The sequence below is a fragment of the Geotrypetes seraphini genome, chromosome 8, assembly GCF_902459505.1.
Source record: "Geotrypetes seraphini chromosome 8, aGeoSer1.1, whole genome shotgun sequence".
NCBI lineage: Eukaryota > Metazoa > Chordata > Amphibia > Gymnophiona > Dermophiidae > Geotrypetes > Geotrypetes seraphini.
The window spans coordinates 74,048,924-74,067,184 of record NC_047091.1 but is presented as its reverse complement, the minus strand read 5'-3'; the positions used below and the strand labels follow the sequence as shown (position 1 = coordinate 74,067,184).

Here is an 18,261-nt window from a genome sequence, read left to right as displayed (position 1 = left end):
GTGTTTTGTTACAAGTCCAATACCATTTTTGTTTCCTTCCTCTGAACCGCTTCAAGTCTTTTTACATCCTTAGCAAGATATGGCCTCCAAAAATGAGCACAATGCTCCAAGTGGGGCTTAATCAATGACCTGTACAAGGGCATCAACACCTCCTTTCTTCTGGTGTTCTTTCTTCTCTCTATACAGTATAGAATCATTCTGGCCATGGTCACCGCCTTGTCATACTGTTTTGTTACCTTCAGACCCTCAGACACAGGGTCTCTCCCATAAACTAACTACCCCTCCTGATAGAAGTTATGGTTCCAGTGAGTAATTTGCTTCTGCATTTTATAAAAAGGTTAAAGATATTGTTTGTACCTTTTAAAAATGTTGTAACACTGAATGCAAAGCAGGCAGGCCGCAAAGTACTTTAGAATGTTTTGCTTCTTTTTCACCACAGTAAGTAGCTGATATCGTGAAAAGTTGAATCTTTCTTCTTGTGTATTGGACGACTAATCTCCAATGATTTATTAAGAGTTTCTGTCCTGAATTCACTCTATTTAGAGAATTATCAGGCAACTAAACCCATTGAACCAACAGCCAGTAATATCAACAAGCAGGACCCTGTAATCCTTAAACAAGCTTTCTTTAATAAACTTAAAACAAAGAAAGAAATAAATTCTCAGTTCAGTTGTTCTCAGGCCAGTTCTTCTTTTACAGAATCCACACTACAACCAGCACATTCCTGAGGTAGAAATGGCTAGGAGTGTATCCCATATACTCTATGGGGAAATAATATTATACTCCAATTTCTCTCACAAGCTGTATTAGACTGGCAGATTCGCAGTGGTGAAAACAAATTGGTTAACAGTACTTTTCTATGCTCTTTCTACAGCCATGTGCTATCTAACATAGAGACTGCTTTCTTCACACACACACACATGGCAGTTCAGCCCACTGGGAGCAGGGGGGCTCCAGCTTACTGAGCCCGCAGCATAGCATACTATTTATATATCTTAAGTAAACTGTTCTCACTGAAGTGGGGCAGAACAGTTTGGGCGATGATATTTATTAAAGCGTTTCAGTTTTGTTTAATAAATCTTTAGATGATGGCTGTGCTCCTAATATATTAAAATGTGCTGCCATTTGCCCATTGCTAAAAAAATGAAAAACTAGATTTTTGGGTGGGGGTAAAAAAAAAAAAAATTATCGCTCAATCTTTTTGTTGAGATTTTTGGCTCAAATTCTGAAAAAATAGCATTGGTGCAATTGCAAGATTCTTTAGACACTGATGATATTCTGCTCAGTTTGGTTTTCGTCCAAAGCACTTAACAGAGATTTTGTTGATTTTTCTACTTGATTCAGTGCGCGCTGGTTTAGATCGCAGTACCCAGTTTTTCATGGTTTGCTTAGATATTGCAGCAGCTTTTGACACTATATATCAGGGGTAGGGAACTCCGGTCCTCGAGAGCCGTATTCCAGTTAGGTTTTCAGGATTTCCTCAATGAATATGCATGAGATCTATTTGCATGCATTGCTTTCAATGCATATTCATTGGGGGAATCCTGAAAACCTGACTGGAATACGGCTCTCGAGGACCGGCGTTCCCTACCCCTGCTATACATCATAGTATTTTGTTGACTCATTTAAAATCATTTGGAATTTCTGGCAAGGTTTTCGCATGGTATACTTATTTTTTTTAGATCAGCAGTGTTTGAGCTCATCGAGGGCTTGACCAATCTGATTGGAAATTGTCAGCTGGAGTTCCTCAAGGTTCAAAACTGCAATCTTTTCCAATCTTTATTTAGTTCCCATTTGTCAACTATTATCTTGCTTGAATTTTCAGTTTAAAATCTATGCTTGATGAGAGATCCAGTTTTATTTCCCTGTCAAGACTTCAGTGACTGATGAGATGCAGCATCTAACTTTGTGTCTAAAATTAATCCAGACTTGAATGCAGGCTAATAGATTTAAGTTAAACAAGACAAAAACTCAGATTTTGTGGTTATCAGATAACCCTCCTGATACTTTAATTCCTTCCAAACGAAGGGCTCCTTTTACTAAGCTGTGCCAGCGGTTTTAGCGCGCGCTACACGCTAACGCCTCCATTGAGCTGGCATTAGTTTTTCCGCGTAGCACAGGGGTTAGCGTGCGCTAAAAACGCGACCGCAGCTTAGTAAAAGGAACCCTGAGTGTTGATGACATGAAAAACTCTGATTTGTTACAGAACTGTGCTATGTAGGAGTAATTATTGATTCTTCACTATCACCAAAGTTTCAGAATAGGAATGTGATTCGGAAGATATTCTTTAAGATTAGATTGCTGAGAAGATTGAAGATTATTTCACTTGCACCAATTTTAGTACTGTTGGCCAGGCTTTTATTCCTCCTTTATTTGATTACTGTAATTTGCTATATTTGGGTCTTCCCAATTATATGTTTACGACCCTTCAAATAGCTCAGAACTGAATGGATTGCCAAAATAGTCACTTATTTCTCCTGTACTGAAAAAGCATCATTGGCTTCCAGTTGTGTGGTGTGTGAAATTTAAAGTTCTTACTTTAATTCACAAAATACATCCAAGTTTATTAAAAGTTTACTATCCCGCACTAGGAGGTTGCCTTCAGGGCGGCTTACAATATAAAAACATATATAATAAAAACAAAATTCAAATACACATCAAATAAAAGGGAAAAGGGAAAGAACAACAAACTGTAATAGAAAAGGTGGAAGGAAAACACATTAGGATTTTTTTCTGTTTTACATGGTACCAGCAACGCGCCTGGTAATACCACAATTAATATGCATCAGAAAAAAGAAACGTTTTCAGATCTGTTTTAAACCTATCAATAGAGGTTATTAATATAGTACGATCATCAGACAAATATTGTTGTTCCATCTTTCAGAACTGTCAGATTGTCTTCAATTATTTATATAGGTGGTGCAATTTTATAGAATTCACTTCCAATTGAAATTAGGCAGGTTACTTCTGTTGTTCAGTTTAGGGAACATTTGAAGGCTTATTTTGTTTTTTGCGGAGGTTTTTGGATACCTTATGGAGTCCAGATTCTTTTAGAATCCAGTCAGGATGGCTACTTCTGAGTATCTAATGCAGGACTGCCCAATTCCAGTCCTCGAGATCTACTGGCAAGCCAGGTTTTCAGGCTATCCACAATGAATATGCATGAGAGAGATTTGCCTGCACTGCCTTCCTGGTATGCAAATCTCTCTCAGGCATGTTCATTGTGGATATCCTGAAAACCTGGCCTGCCAGTAGATCTCGAGGACCGGACTTGGGCAGCCCTGATCTAATGTGTTGGCTGAAGATGCATTTTATTCATGTTTGTTGTTTATATTTCAATATTTTTTGTTTTTTAGTTTATTTTATGCTATTGTATGTTTAAATCTGGAACCCATCTAGAATGACTGGATAATGTGGGCTTAAAGCTTTTTGAATAAAAAATATCTGTGCATTTCAGCTTCTCGCCTCTTAAGACATATGGCTCCCTTGGATTTCTGCTGCCGAAGTGCATCACTGCACTTCTTTGCATTGAATTTTAGTTGACCGTTCTAGCTTTTGCAGATCCTTTTTCATGTTTTCCACTCCCTCCAGGGTGTCTGCTCTGCTCCAAATCTTGGCATCCTCCTCAAAAAGGCAAACCTTACCTTCTAACCCTTCAGCAATGTCATTCACAAATATATGGAACAGAATCAGCCCTTGACCATCCTTGAGGCACTCCAGTACTCACCTTTCCTTTCTCCGAGCAAATTCCATTAACCACCACCCTCTAGCATCGCTGTCAACCAGTTTCTAATCCAGTTCACCACTTTAGGTTATAACTTCAGCCTGTCAAATTTATTCAAGAGCCTCCTATGAGAAGCCATGTCAAAGGCTTTGCTGAAATCTAAGTAAATTACATCTAGCGCACATCCTCGATGTAATTCTCTCCTAGTCAAAGAATTCAATCGGATTCATTTGACACGATTTACCTTTGGTAAAAACAGTACTATCTTGGATCTTGTAACCCATTGAATTCCAGGAAATTCACTGACCTTTCTTCAGCAATGCTTCCATTACTTTCCCCAATAATTTAAATGAGGCTTACCGGCCTGTAGTTTCCAGCTTCTTCTCGATCACCATTTTTGTGATGAGGGACCACATCTGCTCTTCTCCAATCCCACGGAACCTCTCCTGTCTCCAAGGATTTATTAAACTATCAAAGCCTCTGCAAGATCTTTTACTCAAGCATGTCTTTGTAGTTTAAACCTGTGGTTGAACTGAGACTGTGTTCTACTCATGAGGGACTCCAAGTCCTTAATCCAAAATTCATTTAATAATTGATAACAAATAATCAACAGGTCACTTGTAATAATTAAGCTGGGTCAGGATTCTGTCTGTACAGAATGAGTCTGCTTGAGTAACTTAATTCTCTCCCAGAGAAAGTTGTCAGTAGCTAATAAAGCTGGACTCGCACATCAGTTCCAAAGAGAGAAGTTACATCAGTGGGCATAACACATCTCGCACTCCAATTCTTCGTCACCAACACAACGGGTACAAACACTATGGTCTTCTGTGTTTAACAGGGAAATAAGGCAGCTGGGTAGATGCCTCAATGTGGAGTGTTCTTTGGCACTCAGACACATTGGAAGATAAGGGTCAGTCAATATGGTTTTCTCATTCTCCTCAGATCAGGCAGAGGGAGGGGGAAATAGTGCTCCTTCCAGCATGCCTAGAGGCAGGCATCACAACAAACTTCAGGCACTGAAAACAGCACAGATGCCTATGCAGGCTAATCACTGAGGAGCACAGAAATACAGTATCTTGGTTCATTTCACATAACTCAATATCCAAACATAAAACAACATTGAACATATATGCAGCAAAGGCTATCCCCATGAAATGGAGCCAGCACATAAACAAATCTTTAAGAGGACTCGCCAGAGCCTCTCTGAGCTGCCGCAATATCCAGAGATGGATCCCGTCCAGCCTCATGGCTTTGTCCACCTTCAGTTTTTCAAGTTGTTTCTATAACACTTGCTTCTGTGAATGGCGTGATATCCCTGCCATTTTCATAGGTACCTTTGCCAGCCAATCGTGGGCCTTCTCCAGGATTTTCTTCTGTCAACACAGGATTTTCTTCTGTCCTGCCGTCATCCTGCCGTCTCCCCCCAAGCTGTCTAATAATCCGTACATCTTATCAAAGAAGTGAGGAACACTCCTGATATGCTTGGCCACCCCATAATTGTTGACATTTGGGTTATAATCAGGCTTGCTTGGTACAGGATACACCAGTCTTTTTAGAAACATGGTGCATAGGAGAAGAAAAGGTAGAGCAAATTAAAGTCAGGGATTAGCAAAGCACGGGAGGGGGAGGGGAATGATTTTGTACTGAGTTGAGAGGTCCAGGATGAATTAAGCTGATAAGAATAAAAATGTCTTCCATAAACTGATCTGTCTATTTATTTTGTCCCACTGATGATACGCCGCCGCCGCTGCATTTCTTTATCCAGTTGCCAGCATATGGTACCAACTCGGAGGAACAGTCTGTAGGCTCCTTGCCTGCTGGTGCCACAACACAAGGGGTGCGCTATCCAGGTGAGGCCCTTCCTTTCCTTCCTGTGACTCCAGTTCATAGTTCCTTAAAAGAATGGGGGGGGGGGCAATGCTCAATTCCAGTTCACCAGTGGGCTTCTAATGCTGTTCCCTTAGTCTGGCTTAGGCCTGAAATAATTTCTATTCCGACATTGCAGAGGTGATGGCGAGGCCGACGACTGTAGCTGTTATGGAGCTGCTACCAGAACATTATTCCCGGAGTGCTGTGGAGATTGCTTCAACCCAGGTGACGGGTAAGTGTGTGCCTTCTACTGCAAAATCCTCCCAGCCTCCTGCAGTTCAGTAAACATCACCAGCATCTTCCTCTCATCCTTAATATCTCATCCCCTTTAAGAGCACTGCCACATGCTTGTCAACATCACCTCCCCTTTAAGGAGCATTCTAATCCTCTTGTGTTTCCTCCACCTCTGTTTTACTTTAGGAAATATTTTGGTGCAAATTTTCTATGACATTTCTCAGCACCTCAGGGGACAGTTCTGCCTTCTTTAAAATTATGTTACTACTACTATTTATCATTTCTGTAGCACTAAATTGTGTACGCTGCGCTATACATTTAACATGCAATAGACAGTTCCTGCTTGGACCGTCTATTGCATGTTAAATTCAAATTACATGCTAAATTCTAATTTGGACAGACAGACAGACAATTCTAAATTGGTGGACATAGGTAGTTTTATGGTGAGTGGGAGTTACTGTATATACTTGAATATAAGTCGATCTGAGTATAAGACGAGGTTCCCTTTTCTCCCAAGAACAGGAGGGAAAAAGGTTGACTTGAATATAAGATGGGTGAGGGGGGTTTAATATTCATGTGCCCTGCCAAGATCTATGCCCTGCTCCCACCCCACTCCCTCCCTTGCCAGGCTCTGCACTCATCCCCCTCCCTCCCTGCTCTGCCAGGCTCTCCACCCTGTACCCTGTCCCCCCTCTCTCCCAATGTCCTGCAGTCCTCTACTGAGCCTTCCGTATGACCTGGTGGGCCGGAACAGGAGGGATCCCTCCTGTCCCAGCCAACTCTATCAATTTTTTTTTTACCTTCTTCCCGCCTCTCCCCGCATACCTTTTTCAATCCCTTGTGGTCCAGTGATGTATCGGGCAGGAGCAATCTTTCTGCATTCCTGCCCCACATTGAGCCTCTCCCTGAATGGCCGCCTTGAATTCTTGTGGCCCAGCGGTATACCAGGCATGAGAGAGCTTTCCTCGCTCCTGTCTGGCACTGAGCCGCTCGCTGAATAGCTGCCTCGAGTTCTCACTACTCCCACAAGAACAAGGGGCAGTCATTCAGCGAGCGGCTCAGTGCCAGGCAGGAACGAGGAAAGCTCTCTTATGCCCGGTATACCGATGGGATGAGAGAACTCGAGGCAACCATTTAGGGAGGGGCTCAGCACGGGGCAGAAGCACAGAAAGCTCACTCCTGCCCAGTACTTTGCTGGTCCACCAGGGATTCAGAAAGGTACATGGGGGAAGCAGGAGGGAGGTAAACAAAATTGGCAGAGTCAGACAGGACAGGAGACAGGAAGAATCCATCCAGTCTTGATCATCCCCACCAGGGCCATACAGCAGGCCCGGCGAAGGCCTGCATCAAGTCTGGGTGGGTGGTTGATGACCCGAATATTAGCTGAGACCCATTTTTGGGCCATTTTTAAGGCCCCAAAATCTCGATTTATATTCGAGTACATAGGGTAGCAGTTGAAAGCAGCCTCAAAAAATTGGGCCTTTAGCTTGGATTTGAATACTGCTAGAGATGGAGCCTGATTTAATGACTCAGGTAGTCTGTTCCAGGCATATGGTGACGGAGGGACAGAGTCTGGAGTTGGCAGTGGAGGAAAAGGGTACGGATAGAAGGGACTTGCATGGAGGGACCATAGGGGGAGATAAGTGTGGTTAGATATTGAGGGACTGCAGAGTGAGTGCACTGTATTTGGAAATGGATGGGAAGGCAGTGAAGTGACTTAAGGAGAGGTGTAATATGAGTATGGCGGCTCTCGCGGAACATAAGTCGTGCAGAAGAATTTTGCACGGATTATATCTCTTTTTCCTTCACTTTAAGAAACCTTTCAGTGCTCCAGAGCTTTCCGCAGTGCCACCTAGTTAAAATGTTGTTGTGAACAATGTACCCCTCTTCCAAATATAAAGAGCTTGATTTTCAAAAAATACCAAGCTCCTAATTTATGCTTCTAAATGTATGCCCTATTTTCTGGTCCCGCCATGCTCTCAAACGACCTCATGTTTCCTTCCCTGAGCTCGGGGCTGTGTCTGCAAGGTGTCTGTGCATGCGCGAATGTCCACACGATGACATCACACGCATGCACATCTGTGTGTGATGTCATCAGGTCAACATTTGCGCTTGCACAGACACCCTCCAGATGCGGCCCTGAGCTCAGGGAAGGAGACATGAGATTGTTTGAGAGCGGGGCTGGGGGTGGAATGGGATGGGACCAGATATCCCTTTTTTGAGATTAAATCTGGTAACCCTAGTATGGGGTAATCTGCCCAGATAGGTGCTTATGACTAATAGCTGCATTAGGCTTCTAAGAAAGCAGCAGGGCTTTAGTGCCGGGTTTTGGAAATCCTGCTGGCACCTGGACAGCTCTCTAAAAAGAGGACATGTCTGAATGGAAAACACCCTCCAAGGATTCAAGACAAAGTTAGACAAGTTCCTGCTGAACAGGAACATACGCAGGTAGGGCTGGTCTCAGAGCACTGTTCTTTGACCTAGGGGCTGCCGCAGGAGCGGACTGCTGGGCATGATGGACCACTGGTCCGACCCAGCAGCGGCAGTTCTTATGTTCTTATGTTCACTGGCGTGAGCAGCATTTCCAACCTGATGCCCGCACTGACTTTGGCTCTCCTTCTGATGTCACATCCTGGTCCAGCAACCAGGAAGTGGCTTCAGAGGGAGAGTCGAGGATAGCATGTGCAGAAAGTTGGATATGCTGCTTGTACTGGCGAAGAGTTAGAGGTGCGGTGGGGAAGGAGCGGGGGTAGGAGAGGAGGAGATGTGCCGGCACCCCCACCAAAATGGTACCTGGGGCAGTCTGCAGTGCACCTCCTCAACCGCCCCCCTTACTACACCACTGGTAATGGCTTTCTGTAAAGGTCACCTCAAGTCATAGCTCTATCAGGGAATTTGGACAACAGTTATTTGGAAAAATGTTATATCCTTGGGGCAGTTTACAAATCTGTGCAGGTAGGCTCAAAGTTAGTCTGACCAAAACAGCTTTTTTTCTGTTTTGGACAAAACTGAAATTGCCACCAAAACTGCTTAACTACTTTTGGCTAAAACTGAAACTGCAACCGAAACTTCTCCTAGTTTCGGCCGAAACTGAAAACTACAGTTTGGTTGTGTGAATGTGAACCAATGAGGCCCACTGGGGATTGCCAAAACTTGCTTTTGGCAGCCCTCTGCTAAACCCATAGGAGGTTATTCCCAGGAACTGCAAGCACAGGCTGACAGCTAGGAGAACCATTTTAACAAATACGTCTTAAGTCTGGCACATTTAGATTCCCAATTCAATGCAGATGTAGTTAATCCTCCTCTGAGACAGGACCTTGTGAGAATATGTAAAAATGATCATGATTATCAGATTTTTATGCTTATCCAAACTGTGTATATATAACAAGAAAAAGTAGCATTGAGATATTTCCTGTTTTTTGTATTTAGTTAAGGAGAAGCATGATATAGATTCTTACTAAAATAGGACACTGGTCTACACTGTGGGCGTTATATCAGCCTGATGCACAATCTAGAAAAAAAAACAAAGCACATTGCCACTAGTGGTCATGGGAGCCTTTTTGAGAGCAGAGCCAGCAGGGGCAGAAGTGACTGAGGATCACTTTTGCTCTGACTACACCCCTAGACTATCAGGGATTGTAAAATAGGGACACCTACAGATAGGCAGGGCGGAGGCAACTCCTATTCAGTGGGGAAGGGGGAGGAAGGCAGGCAAACACGACGAAGCACAAATTTTCAGCTTTTACCGATAGCACATGCTGAAGCCATGGCTATAGCCTTTTGTCCAAAACTGAAACCAGGCCAAAAATGATTTGGGGGCCAGTTTTGGCAGCATAACTAAATCCAAAATTTGGTCAGCCTCTACTCAGTCTTTTTACTGTAAGCCAATACAATACCTATGGCGAGTAACAGTGAATCAAATAAAAAAGGGAAATAGAAAAGGATTCTTTTACCTGTGGATTTTTCTCTCCTCTCCCCCTTGAAGGTGTCTCCTTCTCTCTGCTCTTCTCTTCCTCCTCCTCTTCCATATGGAGGGAGTGTTTCCTTTTTTCTCTTCTACCCAGGTGCAATGCCTCCTGGTCATGGAGGGATTTTCTCCTCTCCTCATCCCTCTGTGCTTGCTTCCCCAGAGACAGATGAGTGCAAGCTGAACCAGAACATCTGCGGGCATGGAGAATGCATTGCAGACCTGACCGGTTACTTGTGTCACTGTTACCTGGGGTACCACCCACACCCCCAGCACAGATACTGCGTAGGTGAGTCTCTGATAAACAAAGTAAATGACGGCAGATAAAGACCTGAACGGTCCATCCACTTTGCCCATAGACTGTAAAGTCCACCTGATATTATCTGAGGTTCCAAATGCTGAAGTTGCCCTCCAGGCTCACTCCTGCCTATCCAACTATCCTGTTTGCAGGATATCAAGTTTCAAGTTTATTAAAAATTTGTTGTACACGCAATGTCAAATACTTCAATGCATATGACAATTTAAAATTAGAAAACAAACAATAAAACAACTTTATATAAATAAGCATACAGTGTATACGTACAAATAATTGCCAGTACAAAAGGAAAGGAGGGTGAACTGCAATCTTTAAAGAAAATAGAGATATATTTAGGGAAAAAAACAACTGGAGGGTAATAGAAATTAATCTTGAAAGCATGGCTAAACATGGAAAACGTGGAAAAGAGGTGAAGGAGATTCCGACTAATACGTACAGTCTGATTAAAATTAAGTATGCTTTAATGATAGAAGAATTATGCTATCTATGTCTCAAATGCGTCCCTATACAAGTAACTTTTTAAAGAGCTTTGAACTTTTTGTAATGAGGAGTCACCACGTAGGTAAATTGGTAAGTTGTTCCAGATCTGGGGTGCTGTAACCGAAAAGATAGTAGATCTCCTAGTACCTATTACTTTTAAAGAAGGGATAGTCAACAGATGTTGTTCTGTTGATCTGAGTGTCCTGACTGGAAAATATGGTATTAGAAGATGAACCAGAAATATTGGTGCGTTAGTTTGTTGGATTTTAAAGGTTATCAGTGCGATTTTATAAATTATTCAATGCGAGATTGGTAGCCAGTGTGCTTTTTGTAACAGAGGTGTGACATGATCATATTTTTTTGAATTAGTAATAATTTTTATTGCTGTATTTTGTATGATTTATAGTCTTCTTATTTCTACCATAAAGTCTGGCCCATAACATCCTCATGTTCCAAGTTAGTGGCGTTCCCATTGATGCCCTCCCCAGCCCATCCTACACCAAATCACCATCTATAAGACACAGACCGTGCAAGTCCTTGAGGCTATGTAAAGACAAGATGTCTTTTAAGAAGCAACTAAAAACATATTTGTTTGTGAAAGCTTTTTACTAGGTAGTGATGTTTCAGATTTTGACAATCTGTTTTATTGAAGCCTTATTAGCCATGTGCTAGTTTTAGTAAGTTAGACCAGTGTTCTTCAACCTTTTTACATCTATGGACCGGCAGAAATAAAATAATTATTTTGTGGCCGGCATCGGTCCATGGATCGGCGGTTGAAGAACACTGGGCTAAGTTGTAGGCCAGACCCCACCCATCTCTATCCAATCTCCACTCCAGACCCCGCCCCCATAATAGTACTGATTGTAACACTATTTTTTCCATTCATTTTTCACAGATACACAATATAACAGAGGCACTTCTTATGTTCTTATAGGACAGATTACGGTATTGGGGTTCAAGAAGGGATTGGACAATTTTCTGAAGGGAATAGATAGAGGATTACTATACATGTCCTGGACCTGTTGGGCCACCGCACGAGCGGACTGCAGGGCACGATGGACCTCTGGTCTGACCCAACAGAGGCACTTATTATGTTGTTCTTATATTCTTATAATCTTATTAACAACACATAATGGTTAACCACAAAATTAAACTACACAAAGCACACTGACAGCAGATGTAAATTTTCAAAATTGACATAATTCAATCACTAAATTCAAAAATAAAATCATTCCCCCCTACCTTTGTTGTCTCCCTCCCTCCATTCTATGCCTTACCTTCTGGCCTGCTCCCGCCTGGCCATTTTATGCCGCCCCTGGTGTTATCTTCAGGCCGGTTTCCTCTTCCTCACTGATGCAGTGCACAAAGGTGCGGGCAGCGACTCCTTATGTGTCCCGTGTCTCATCTGGAAGCCTTCCCTCTGACGTTGCAATGTCAGAGAGAAGGCTTCCGGTTCAGGTGCATAGGAGCCACTGCCCGTGGCTTTGTGCACTGAATCAGTGAGAACGAGGGAGCTGGTTCGAAGATAACACTGCATCGATTGCACCGTGAAACGGCGGTTGAAGAACACTGTTTTGGGCCTGATGCACGTGCTGGCCCTGTGGACCGGCAGGAAATTTCTGTGTAAAAATTTTTCAAATAAATAAATAAAATCCTTTGTTTTCTAATTAGAGATCCTCTATCAGCCTGTTTTATAAAGCCACGTTAGTGGCTGCCCCAAAGCCCTTTAAATCTCTATGGGCTTTGGGGCCATTACTGCGGCTTTGTTAAGCAGGCCCTATGTTTATCCCATGCTTTTTTGAATTCCCATCACCGTTTTCCTCTCCACCACTTCCCTCGGGAGGGCATTCCAGGCATCTGCCACCCTCTCTCCCCCATCTCTTTTGACCCAGTTACCCTGCGCTCTAACCTGCCTCTCTACGCTTCATTGCAGATGTGGATGAATGTGACAGTGAACCCTGTGGCAACGGCAGGGGGACCTGCATGAACACAGATGGCTCCTATACCTGTCGCTGCAACCGCGGCTACAGACTGCAGGTGCACCACGGCATACGCTCGTGTGTTGGTGAGAGCCGGGCACTCACTCTTATTTCTTTCCCTCATTTTATCTTGTTTTTCTCTTCCCCCCCCCTTCTTTGTTTTGGTGAATTTCAAGGTCTTGCATCCCCTGCTTTAAGAACCTATAGTCTAATATAATTTGTGGTCCCCCTTTCTCCCCCACCTCTCTACCAGTCAACACAGAGAGTCACATTTGGCATTTTTCTGTCAACTTCCAGATATCAATGAGTGTTCGAAATCCAACATTTGCAGTGAAAACCGTGTCTGTACCAACTACCCAGGTTACTACAAATGCGAGTGCTACCCAGGATACCGTGTGAAGCCTAGCCGCCCGCTAGTCTGTGAAGGTAACACATAGGCTCCTGCAAATGGAGCAGGTGGCAAATTGTGCAGGAAGAGTGATGAAGCAGAAGAGAAGACTGATGAACTGGAGAAAGGAACAGAGAGGGAAGGATAGGAGTGGAGAATAAATTATGGGGAGGCAGCTGGGAAGGAGAGGAGATTGCAAAAGGGAAAGAAAGAGGTGAGCAGAATGGTAAGTGGAAGAGGAGGACATTTAAAGGTGAGAGAGAATGGTAAGGGAGAGCAGAGGAGGGCAAGGGAGGGAAAGAAAGAGGAGAGTATGATACAAGGGGAGGCATGAAGGAGAGGGTGACATGGAAGGGAGATGGTGAGAGGGTAGAGGTTTCAGGAAGAGGGAGCATAAGAGAAGAATATAAAAAAGAGAGAGATAACAAGAGGGATAAGGAGAGAAAGACTGGGAGGGAAAAACACAAAATGGAGAAAGGGAGAGAGGGAAGGGGGTGAGGGAACCCTGGGGCATGTTGTGTGATGGGGGAGACTCTGTCCCTTTCTTACTCTTCCTTTTGCTCTCAGATATTGATGAATGTCAGGACCCCGCCACCTGCACTGAAGGAAAATGTGAGAACAAGCCAGGCAGCTACAAGTGTGTCCCTTGCCCCCTGGGTTATCGTAGCCATGCTGGCGAGTGTTACGGTAAATTTTCCTTTCTTTCCTTAAAATGTCAGCATGGTGCACTTGGCCCATACCAGGCCTTGGCTAATCATGCTAAGGGGTGAATTTAGATGAGCCAGCAACACTATGTAAGGAGTTGAAAGAGAATTTATTGCCAGACTAAACCTTTGTAAAAATTCCAATATTCCCTTACTCATAAGCAGCAGAATGGAGTAGGCTATAATCGGAGAACAATTATCAAAAGGGCTAGAGTAGGAAAAATAGCCAAAAACAAACAAACAAACCGTATTCCCCTCTACTCTCATCCAAAGACATAAGAATCACTGCTACAAAACGCTTCAAAAAAGTGGAGAAAAAAAAAGACCTCAGTGAAAACAGCGCTCTGCTCAATTCAAGCCACCGCTAAATAGTTGAATGAGCATACACCAATTATAGGCCCAAAAACTTCCCTCAGCAACTCGCGTGTGTAAACAGCGCGATTTCAACTAACTTTGGTAGAACTGCATCAAAATCCTTCAAAGGTCTCTCAAAAAGAACCCAGTGCGGGTGGAACTAATTGTGCAAATATGTGGGAACGCTCAAATAGACTGTCCTTTATATGCAGAAACACTCAATTGAACTGTCATTTATCGAATCATTCATGCAGCCAAACAAATCAAAAACCGGTGCGCAAAAAACCCCCAAAACTATTGCACAAAATACGTAGCTACCAAATGTCGTCTTCCATTGGCAGTTTTCTTCACAGGACTTGCTGCCACAAGTGAAGTTCGGTACAGAAGTTCAATCCCAGTCACGGCGTCTTCTTACATAAAGTAGCCGCAACTCCCACTCAAAGCAACTGCTCCACCACAGTCTTAGCATCCTGTAACAACCTTTGTACTCCACAACACAACCTCTCCTGCACACAGCTCCCGACAGGCACCCCTGTCTTCAGGGGAGAAATAGAGAGAACATAATTGCAACGCGGCTGTTACACAATGGCTATAATCACCAACTAGGAAGCCTGGTGGTAGAGGCTGGCTTAAGTGCCCCCGACTTCTCTCCCCCCATCATAAAGGTGTCTGTGTTCCAGTTCCTGGCATTCTACATCCAGAAATTCAAAGGAAATGAATTGCTACCTGCTCTTTTTATAAGCTTTTATTTTGCCCATAATGCACAAAACATGCTTGCTTTGTTTCTCCGGTATCCCCTGAACCATTTAATTTGCAACAGCCACGTTTTAAGAATAGCTATGTCTGTATAAAAGCTAAAAATTAGAAGAATGTTTACCAGTCAAAATGACTGGATCCATCCCAAATTGTTAGAAAAAAAGAAGGCTCATAGGAATTTTTTTTTTTTTTCCATTTACACTGTCTTCTTGGAAAAGAATTTCTCCTGATATTTTCACCCCCTAGTCTGATTATCACAGAATCACAATTCAGTGACCAAAACCACATTAGTGTCTTTCTCTACTATAGTGGCTCTGGGGCTCATAATCGAAAGAGAAAAACATCCAAAAACCGGCCTAAGTCGGCACTTGGACGAACATTTCTCAAAAACGTCCAAGCGCCGATAATAAAACCGGGTTTTGGATGTATTTAAAAATGACCTAGGCCTTCATAGTGCTGCTAAACGGGGCGTTTCAGGAGGCGTGTTGAAGGCGGGAGTTGGGCGGGATGTGGGCCGGCTTAGACTGAGTCGTACAGCATGTAAAACCGAAAGTTTTACAACAGAGCTTAGACGGAACTTAGATGTTGTGACTTAAACCATGTAAAACATGGTCTAAGTCACAAAAACCCATCTAAACTCACCAGATAAGCACTTCAAACACATAACACAGACCCCCCACACTACCCCAGTGATCACCAACCCCCCCATAAAAATTTTATTCACAACTTTAAATTTCAGCCTCCAGACCATCATCACCTGGCCGCCTGGCATAGGAAAGCCTGGTCGTCCAGCCCAGAGGCAGCTTAAGTCATCTTGGGGGTGGGTTAGGGACCCATAGAGAAGAGGACCCATGCCCATAAGCCCCTGTAATCACTGCATTGATACTTAAACGTGCACTCCCCTATACACCCCCAAAACCCTTTTTTACTGGCATATAAGTGGCTCCTGAAGCCATGAGGGCTATTGGGATGGTAGATAAGTGGGTCTAGGGGATTCTGGAGGTGGTTTGGAGGGCTCACCGTGACTTATAAGGGAGCTGTAGGGAGGAGAAGCCATGGCACCCTTTTTTGAAGTTCACAGCAGTGCCCTGTAAGGTACCCCACTATTTAGGTGACATGTCTGGATGTTCAATCCATCACTTTGCAGACCCCCCTCCCACGTCCAAAAGGGCTTGTTCTTGGCGTTATTGACTTGGACGGAAAGTTGGACGGAAATGTGGTATAAAGATGGACAATTTAGCGGCTTGGACGATCAGATCGGCAGGACGTATAATTAGACGATTTTCGAAAGTAAAAAAAAGTTGGATGTCTCTTTCAAAAATGTGTCTTAGGTTCTTTTTAACTTTGGACGACTTGCGAGATGGACGTAAACGGACTTAGATGTCCCTTTCGATTATGCCCGTCTCTGGGTCTACTGCTACTACTACTAATCATTTCTGTAGCACTACAAGATGCATACAGTGCTGTATACATTATATGCAGGTACTTTCACTGTTCCTAGTGGGCTCACAATCTAAGTTTTTCTACCTGGAACTACTCTAGCCTCAACGGAACGTACTCGTTCTTAGAAAGCTAGGAGCTCTTTGCAATGAGCACACACATATAACTTCTCGCCAACTGGGAGAAAATCATACATGTGACACAATGCAAAAGACTGGATAGCACCCCTCTTGCTGCTGGACTACTGTCTGCATCTTATTATTGAGCTGATTAATTAATTAAACCTAAGCTACTAGGAATTTATTAGACTAGTATAGAGAGCCTTAGGATTATATTATATGCTTTATTTAGTGTTTGTTTCTTAGATAGTCTTAGGGTTATATTGTATGCTTTATTTAGTGTTTGATTCTTTGCAGGTAATGAAATATAAAGAGTTCTAATGTTGTCCTAATTAGAATAATTGACAATAAATTAAGACTATAAGTAAAGAAATGGGCTAGGGATTGGTGGGAGAGGGGAAGGTGGGAAGGAATGAAAACTAAGCCAGACTCTGCTCTGCCTGCCAGAAACGATCTCTAGGAGAAGGTTCAAGCTTACAAAACTGTAGAACTATAAAGAGGGTTAGGTTAAGGTAGAAGTGAGGAACTGTCAAAAAAATTATCCAGACAATGACAATATTCAGCACTACCTAGATATATTAAACATTTCATTTCGGAGCTATCTAAATTTAAATGGAGAGTGTGGGCATGGTGACAGCACTCATTGAACATTTACACTGACTTTTACAAAGCTGTGGTAGAGGTTTCTACCGCAGGCCGGCGAGGCAAATGCTCATAGAATTTCTATGAGCATCGGAGCATTTACCTCGCCGACCCACGGTAGAAACCTCTACCGCATCTTTGTAAAAGGAGCCCTTAGCTATTTATATAGACAGTAGCACTGTGTATAGGTACTAAAATTAGCATCAGGGCCAGCAGAAAAAGGATTGAAGACTGTTGGTGCCACTCCTACTGGGTTAGTCATCAGGAGTGGGTTGGAGTGAATGCTTTTGGAATTTCTGGCAGTGACTGGCATGCTTAAGAGGGTCACTAACTTCTTAGGTAGGTGTCATCCTCACAGTTGGGAGAAGGGGATTTAGTGATGCAGTGGTATGGAAGTTTATGAACCTTTTCACTTTTGGAAGGACTCTGTACTGACATCATCTTCTTCTCTCCTCTGGTCTCCCTGCTTTGATCCACTATGATTTATTCCAGATGTGGATGAATGTGCTGATGGTACTCTGTGTGAGAACGGTTGGTGTGAAAACCTGCCTGGTTCCTTCCGATGCATCTGCCGGGAAGGCTTCATATCCACCCCTGAAGCCAGGAGCTGTATGGGTATGGGTATCAGTTCTACACATAAGTATGCATGTATATACATATAGGCCAACCAAATGTTGGTTTTGGTTTTGGATTCAGCACCAAAACTAGACTTGATATCTGGGTTTGGTTTTGACCAAAAGTGCCTTCGCATTTTTGACTGAAACCCAAAACTCTTTCCTCCCCCGTCACAATCACTCCCCCATGACGCCCATAGGCCCTCTCCAGACCCACCTTAGAATGGTTTGGTGGTTTAGTGGAGTCTTCGGGGCAAGAACCAAACCCCACTCATTCTTTCCCCGTATCACTGCTCCATTTGTAGTGGCTGTTAATACTTCCAGGGGCAACCTCGCAAGGTTGCCACAGAAGATTCTGGCAGCCATTTTGCAGTTGGAACCATGTGCAGGAGCAAGTGGGGTTCATTCCTGCCTTCAAAAACTTTGCTAGACCATCAGATATTCCTAAGGAAGTGGAGGGGGGGCATAGTGAGAGGGGGACTGGAGGGGTTTGGTTTGGTTCTGCTTGGCTCAACTTGGCATGGGGGGGAAGTTTTGTTTACTACTGATACCGAGTTTTTTACTGATACCAAGTGGCCATTTTTGGTCACAGATTCAGTTTCAGCAGAAACCAATGATCTTGGGTTCGGTTAGGCTCTAATGCACACATACTAGCTTTACTGGAAAATAGAGACA

General features: G+C 43.4%; 1 protein-coding gene across 7 annotated transcripts in view; it reads left to right on the top strand.

Moving 5' to 3' along the window:
• LTBP3 (latent transforming growth factor beta binding protein 3) overlaps positions 1-18,261 on the top strand; it is a 165,796-nt gene that overhangs the window by 58,763 nt on the left and 88,772 nt on the right. For 6 of the 7 annotated variants that reach the window (XM_033953909.1, XM_033953906.1, XM_033953908.1 and 3 more), the window contains 7 exons: positions 5,490-5,574; positions 5,730-5,825; positions 9,958-10,083; positions 12,524-12,655; positions 12,867-12,995; positions 13,525-13,644; positions 17,465-17,587. In XM_033953909.1, the coding sequence (XP_033809800.1) occupies positions 5,490-5,574; positions 5,730-5,825; positions 9,958-10,083; positions 12,524-12,655; positions 12,867-12,995; positions 13,525-13,644; positions 17,465-17,587 (811 nt within the window). The remainder of the gene's footprint in view (positions 1-5,489; positions 5,575-5,729; positions 5,826-9,957; positions 10,084-12,523; positions 12,656-12,866; positions 12,996-13,524; positions 13,645-17,464; positions 17,588-18,261) is intronic. The other variant, XM_033953910.1, reaches the window with a different exon arrangement.